Source organism: Notothenia rossii (genome assembly GCF_949606895.1).
Source record: "Notothenia rossii genome assembly, chromosome: 11".
NCBI lineage: Eukaryota > Metazoa > Chordata > Actinopteri > Perciformes > Nototheniidae > Notothenia > Notothenia rossii.
The window spans coordinates 56599555-56607054 of record NC_136910.1 but is presented as its reverse complement, the minus strand read 5'-3'; the positions used below and the strand labels follow the sequence as shown (position 1 = coordinate 56607054).

Sequence of the window (7500 nt, the reverse complement as noted above, 5' to 3'; positions counted from 1 at the left end):
TTATTAAAGGGCATGTCAAAATGTATTCCTTATTGCAATAGTAATTGGGGGTGCAAGTGGAGTCTCGCAGAGGCAAAACTACTTAAAAAAGTAATATGTAATATATTACTTTTATTTAGTAACAGGCTAACAGCCCCATCTCTGCTAATAAGTAACATGTAATGTAATGTATTTATTTGACTCACCTTTATGTATTGCAGACGTGTTTCTTCAGAGGAGGAGTCTTCATCATCATTTATGTCACTTCTTTCTTCAGGAATCTCCTCAAGAAATATATTTTATAAGCCCCCCGTTTTTCTTCAACATTACAGTGGAAAACACTTTTAAAAAAAAAAATCATTTTCTGCCTGGATATCCCTGATTTGATATAATTTCTTATTAAATATTTATAAATGTTGTGTTTTTTCCTTTATTTGCTTTGACTCAACCTAAAATAAATCTATTTCCAATGCAGATTCGTTAAATAAGAGAAAACAAACGTCCTTTTCACAGCATTTACATAAACACTCCACTTTAAACATTTAGCAAGTATATACTGACATTTTGAAAAGCTCTGATTTGTTTAACAAAAGTTACATTTATTGAACCATATTTTCATTCAAATGTTCTTCCGTCAGCAAAGTAGGCATAGTTGCTCGGAATATACAAAAATAAACTAATAGCTACTAGTTACAACTTACACAAATGATAGTTTTAAACAATTTATTAAATGGGTTAATACTTATTCTGCTCATCAGGTTCATATTTGTATGTGGTTTCTCTACTTTAAAGAGTCCTCTCCTGCTGATGTTCAGGTATATATCAGTATGTAGTGGCTCTACTTTAAAGAGTCCTCTCCTGCTGATGTTCAGGTGTATATCAGTATGTAGTGTCTCTACTTTAAAGAGTCCTCTCCAGTTGATGTTCAGGTGTATATCAGTATGTAGTGTCTCTACTTTAAAGAGTCCTCTCCTGCTGATGTTCAGGTGTATATCAGTATGTAGTGTCTCTACTTTAAAGAGTCCTCTCCTGCTGATGTTCAGGTGTAGATCAGTATGTAGTGTCTCTACTTTAAAGAGTCCTCTCCTGCTGATGTTCAGGTGCATATCAGTATGTAGTGTCTCTACTTTAAAGAGTCCTCTACTGCTGATGTTCAGGTGTATCAGTATGTAGTGTCTCTACTTTAAAGAGTCCTCTCCTGCTGATGTTCAGGTGTATATCAGTATGTAGTGTCTCTACTTTAAAGAGTCCTCTCCTGCTGATGTTCAGGTGTATATCAGTATGTAGTGTCTCTACTTTAAAGAGTCCTCTCCTGCTGATGTTCAGGTGTGTATCAGTATGTAGTGTCTCTACTTTAAAGAGTCCTCTCCTGCTGATGTTCAGGTGTATATCAGTATGTAGTGTCTCTACTTTAAAGAGTCCTCTCCTGCTGATGTTCAGGTATATATCAGTATGTAGTGTCTCTACTTTAAAGAGTCCTCTCCTGCTGATGTTCAGGTGTATATCAGTATGCAGTGTCTCTACTTTAAAGAGTTCCATGCTTTAATGTTCACAAAGCTCTTTCTTGTTCTCATACTGTCTGTGCTGCAGCACCTCTTTTCACCCTCTGTCTGAAACCAGAGCCCAGTCTGCTCTGATTGATTAGCAAGCCGGCTCTGTTGTGATTGGTCAACCTCTTAGAGATGTCCCGCCCCTTAGCCTATCACGTACAATGCGTGACTTTGTGATTTTGGCCTTTTCAGACCATTTATATAAAACACTAAGTTAACGTGCCAACATAATATTATTAAATTGAGCCGGATGAACACAAACATCTTTGAAATCAACACAAGGTGCAAAAGTGTGACGGCGTCTTGGTTTCATCAAAAGCTGTGCGCAATTTATATTTATTGTATTCTAAATTGACATTAAAAAAAACAAAAAAAAAAGATCTGCCCATGTCTTTATGAAAGTTAACGCACAAATTCAATATACATCTCATTGTAATTTTTACATAGAGGGTAAAAGTATAGGCATGAAGGTGGCATGATTCACATCGAGGCTCAGAGGGAGAATCAGAAAACAAACAAACGGAATAAATAGAAAGTGCTAAACTTAGCAGAAAGAAAAAAGAGAATGCCTCGTGTTAACAAAAACAAAACAAACCGTGTAAAGCATCGTCCGAACATCAGCAGAGTGAACGCCTGAAGCTAGAATCCAATGACCTCCTCTTCACATTAAAACAAGAGAGTGTTAGTTACATTGTCTGTCACTTTCCGATACTTAACTGTGTTTAAAATTTAAAAAGCTTAGGGGATACTTAACGACCGGGCCGTTAAAAGTCATGCACGCTGCAAATAACTGCATGCAGTAGTAATGGTAACCCATCCAAGCACTTTTTATTAATAGTCATGAACACACACAGCAGCTTCATCAGAGGCGCCGACGCCCTCTAGACTTTTGAATGTGGAGTATTTATATACGGAGAGCCGTTTGCATGTCACAGGAAGCTAAAGGAGTGCCTGTAACATTTACCTGATAACGAAAAAAGAAATGTGGATTGATTATCAACTTCATATATATCTTATATATATAGATATTTATATATTTCTCTTCTCTCGCTCGCTCACATGTATCCCACTTGCTCTCATTTATTTTTTGCTTACAATGTAACAAAAATGGTGACAGGCCTGAAATTACAATCACCAGAAACAAACTCAGAGGAGGAAGAGGAGGAGGAGGAGGAAGGTGAGGAGGGAGGGGGGGGGGGGGTGAGGGGGGGACTGCTGCTGATTGGCTGCCCATCACTGACAGAAGCAGCAGGGAGGACACAGTCTGCTAGGTGCTCGGACATCAAAGAGGCGGTGGCGGAGGCTCTTTCCCCGAAAAGCTGCTCTCTCGGAGCTGGAGGTTTTCCAGCGCCACGTCTAAAGGCATGATGTCGACGCAGCCCATCGCGCCGAAGCTGGCGAAGTCCCGCCGCTCGTCTTCGTCGGAGGAAGAGCTCTCCTCGTGCATCAGCGTGGACAGAAGCAGCTCCTGGACGAACAGGCTGCGGTCGGCGCGCTCGCCCTCCAGGAACTGACGCTCCGCCTCCGACATCTTAGGCTCGTTCAACCTGGAGGAGGAGAGAGAGAGAGAGAGAGAGAGAGAGAGAGAGAGAGAGAGAGAGAGAGAGAGAGAGGCAAGAGAACTCTTTAGTTAAGATGCTTTCTATTCTTAAAGGTCCCCTATCATACTGTTTTTCATCAATATATCACAGGTCTCAGATATATACAGAACCTGTCTCTGATTGGCTGAAACACCAACAGATCATTGCAGAATTACCCATAATCCCCTCTGTTTCAGCCCTGTTTCCAAAGTGCTGATTCTCTGTCTGTTACTTTATTCTGAGAGAGATTTGGTTACAAAGAACTCAATGGTGCTCTAGGAGCAGATTCATGTGTTAAGGGGGGGGGGGGGTACATTGGTTGCTGATTGGCTAATGGTTACACAAGACAAAACATCGTTATGACATCATAAAGTGGCCAAAATCTGATCAGCTCATTTTCAGACAGGTTTTTATAGAAATGGATCAAAAAGAGAGAGAATCTTTGTTCCTGAAACTTTCAGAGTCTCTTTCCACAGAGGGGACACATGTTGATGTAGAAGAGACATGAAGAAGAAGAAGAAGGGACACATGTTGATGTAGAAGAGACATGGAGAAGAGGGGACACATGTTGATGTGGAAGAGACATGAAGAATAGGGGACACATGTTGATGAAGAAGAGACATGGAGAAGAGGGGACACATGTTGATGTAGAAGAGACATGAAGAAGAGGGGACACATGGTGATGTAGAAGAGACATGGAGAAGAGGGGACACATGTTGATGAAGAAGAGACATGAAGAAGAGGGGACACGTGTTGATGTAGTAGAGACATGAAGAAGAGGGGACACATGTTGATGTAGAAGAGACATGAAGAAGAGGGGACACATGTTGATGTAGAAGAGACATGAGGAAGAGGGGACACATGTTGATGCAGAAGAGACATGAGGAAGAGGGGACACATGTTGATGCAGAAGAGACATGAGGAAGAGGGGACACATGTTGATGTAGAAGAGACATGAAAAGAGGGGACACATGTTGATGTAGAAGAGACATGGAGAAGAGGGGACACATGTTGATGTAGAAGAGACATGGAGAAGAGGGGACACATGTTGATGTAGAAGAGACATGAAGAAGAGGGGACACATGGTGATGTAGAAGAGACATGAAGAAGAGGGGACACATGTTGATGTAGAAGAGACATGGAGAAGAGGGGACACATGTTGATGTAGAAGAGACATGGAGAAGAGGGGACACATGTTGATGTAGAAGAGACATGAAAAGAGGGGACACATGTTGATGTAGAAGAGACATGAAGAAGAGGGGACACATGTTGATGTAGAAGAGACATGAAGAAGAGGGGACACATGGTGATGTAGAAGAGACATGAAGAAGAGGGGACACATGTTGATGTAGAAGAGACATGGAGAAGAGGGGACACATGTTGATGTAGAAGAGACATGAAGAAGAGGGGACACATGTTGATGTAGAAGAGACATGGAGAAGAGGGGACACATGTTGATGTAGAAGAGACATGAAGAAGAGGGGACACATGTTGATGTAGAAGAGACATGGAGAAGAGGGGACACATGTTGATGTAGAAGAGACATGAAGAAGAGGGGACACATGTTGATGTAGAAGAGACATGAAGAAGAGGGGACACATGTTGATGTAGAAGAGACATGGAGAAGAGGGGACACATGTTGATGTAGAAGAGACATGGAGAAGAGGGGACACATGTTGATGTAGAAGAGACATGAAGAAGAGGGGACACATGTTGATGTAGAAGAGACATGAAGAAGAGGGGACACATGTTGATGTAGAAGAGACATGGAGAAGAGGGGACACATGTTGATGTAGAAGAGACATGGAGAAGAGGGGACACATGTTGATGTAGAAGAGACATGAAGAAGAGGGGACACATGTTGATGTAAAAGAGACATGAAGAAGAGGGGACACATGTTGATGTAGAAGAGACATGAAGAAGAGGGGACACATGTTGATGTAAAAGAGACATGAAGAAGAGGGGACACATGTTGATGTAGAAGAGACATGAAGAAGAGGGGACACATGTTGATGTAGAAGAGACATGAAGAAGAGGGGACACATGTTGATGTAAAAGAGACATGAAGAAGAGGGGACACATGTTGATGTAAAAGAGACATGAAGAAGAGGGGACACATGTTGATGTAGAAGAGACATGAAGAAGAGGGGACACATGTTGATGTAAAAGAGACATGAAGAAGAGGGGACACATGTTGATGTAGAAGAGACATGAAGAAGAGGGGACACATGTTGATGTAGAAGAGACATGAAGAAGAGGGGACACATATTGAAGTAGAGGAGACATGGAGAAGAGGGGACACATGTTGATGTAGGAATGAAAATAAAAGCCTTGAGTCCTGAATGTTGAATGTGAGCCACACTGAAGTCTCTCACCGTGCTAATAGGAACTGGGAGCTGTGATTGGAGGAGGGGTTGTTGTCCCCCCCGGTGGCAGCAGAGTTGGAGGAGTTGGTGTTCGGGGGGGGGATGGCGGTGCCGGGGTTTCCGGGGTTGTTTCCTCGTCGTGTGGCGTGGCGTCCCGTCTCCACTTGTTGCCGCGCAGCCTGAGCCTGCTGCCTCTCGAGCTGGAGCTGCATCTGGAGCTGCTGCAGCTGAGAGGCCGAGGGGCCGGACGAGTTGATCTGCCCCCCCGCTGCACGCCGCACGCCTGACAGCTGGGACAACAACTCTGCAGGAACAACAACAACAAACACGAGTCAGGGCTTTAGAGACAACACTGTAGATTAGGGATAACAGAAACTGACCGTGATCAAAATTGAAAATCGAACAGCCCTGGCGAATAATCATCGATTATTTGACGCCCGCCTAATACATCACACTCTCATGTATTAGGCTAATACACTAACACAGAGTAACATGTGCAGAGTGTATGTGAGACCCTCACCTGCGATGGGGTCCATTGCCTCTCTGTTGCTGGGGGTGTAGGTGGAGCTCTGTGACGCCGAGGATGACAGCCCCCCCGTGGAGCCGCTAGTAAAGTGCATATTTGTCCGTCGTGCTCGTGGCCCCCCCAGCCCTCTTCCGGGGTGAAACATCCTGCGAACATGCCGCACGCTGCTGGACTCGTCGTGGAGAGCAGCGTTAAGGGGGAATAAAGTAACTGGATGTCCTCTCCTAATATCAGAGTACCATGGTAACAAAGGTATCCCAACTGCAGCTGTGAACATGACAGGATGTGTGATTACCTAGAAGAGCATCAGGACTGTTTGAGGCATATGATAGCTATGTGATTAACATGATGATTCAGCCTCTATGGAGAGAGACATATGACAAGCATGCTCATTTCTGACGTGGAGCTAATCTGAAGTAAACATTGAATACTGCTTTCTATTCCTCCATCTTGGGACTGTGGAACTCCCTCTCTTGGATATCAGCATGTGAAGGACACTGTTTGAGATTTTCAGAAAAACTACAGAAATGTTGACATTTTGCAAAAAAAGACCTAATTTTGAGAATTTGAGAGAAAGTCAGGATTTTGAGAAAAAGTCAGAATTTTTTTAGATTTTCTGAAAAAAGACATAATTTTGAGAATTTGAGAAAAAAGTCAGAATCTTGAGAAAAAGTCAGAATTTTGATATTTTGAGAAACTACAGAATTTTGACATTTTGAGAAAAACTACAGAATTTTGAGAATTTGAGAGAAAGTCAGGATTTTGATAAAAATACATAATTTTAAGATTTTCTGAAAAAATACATAATTTTGAGATTTTGAGAAAAAGTCATAATTTTGAGAAAAAGTCATAATTTTGAGATTTTCTAAACAAATACATAATTCTGAGAAAAAATACATAATTTTGAGATGAAGTCATGATCTTGAGAAAAAGTCATAATTTTGAGATTTTCTGAAAAAAACCATAATTTTGAGAATTTGAGAAAAAAGACATAATTTGAGAAAAAAAATCATAATTTTGAGATTTTCTGAAAAAAATACAGTATTTTGAGAATTTGAGAAAAAGTCAGAATCTTGAGAATAAGTCAGAATTTTTAGATTTTCCGAAAAAAGCCAACATTTGGAGAAAAAAACTCAGTGTTTTGTTCATGACAGGATTTATGATTACATAGAACAACCGGTATTCCTCCATCTAGTGACTGTGTGACTCCCTCTCTTGGATATCAGCATGTGAAGGACACTGTTCAGGAACTAGTTGATGCTCTGTATGTGATGACTCCTTCCATTCTGGAGAGGATCACAGATACATGGATCCTGAGATTCAAGCTCAAGCCGGGGACCAGGGAAAGTTTTCAAACACTATCAATATTTCTATGCCAGTGTTTCTGTGAGCTGGTATTTACAAGGCGTAGACTTGGGAAATATGTTAATGTCTGAAAACAAAAGAGAGACGGTGAGAGGCTGATTCTCATTTCGTTTAAAAAGATTAAAGCTAGTCAA

At 41.6% G+C, this 7500-nt stretch overlaps 1 protein-coding gene across 1 annotated transcript in view; it reads right to left on the bottom strand.

Moving 5' to 3' along the window:
* Window positions 1-1904: 1904 nt before the first annotated feature.
* The window catches only part of kcmf1 (potassium channel modulatory factor 1), a 16910-nt gene continuing 11314 nt past the window's right edge, over window positions 1905-7500 (bottom strand). The window contains exons 5-7 of the mRNA XM_079659439.1: window positions 5996-6179; window positions 5485-5779; window positions 1905-3076 (exon numbers count right to left, since the gene is read on the bottom strand). Of these exons, the coding sequence (XP_079515565.1) occupies window positions 2812-3076; window positions 5485-5779; window positions 5996-6179 (744 nt within the window). The 3' untranslated portion in view covers window positions 1905-2811. The remainder of the gene's footprint in view (window positions 3077-5484; window positions 5780-5995; window positions 6180-7500) is intronic.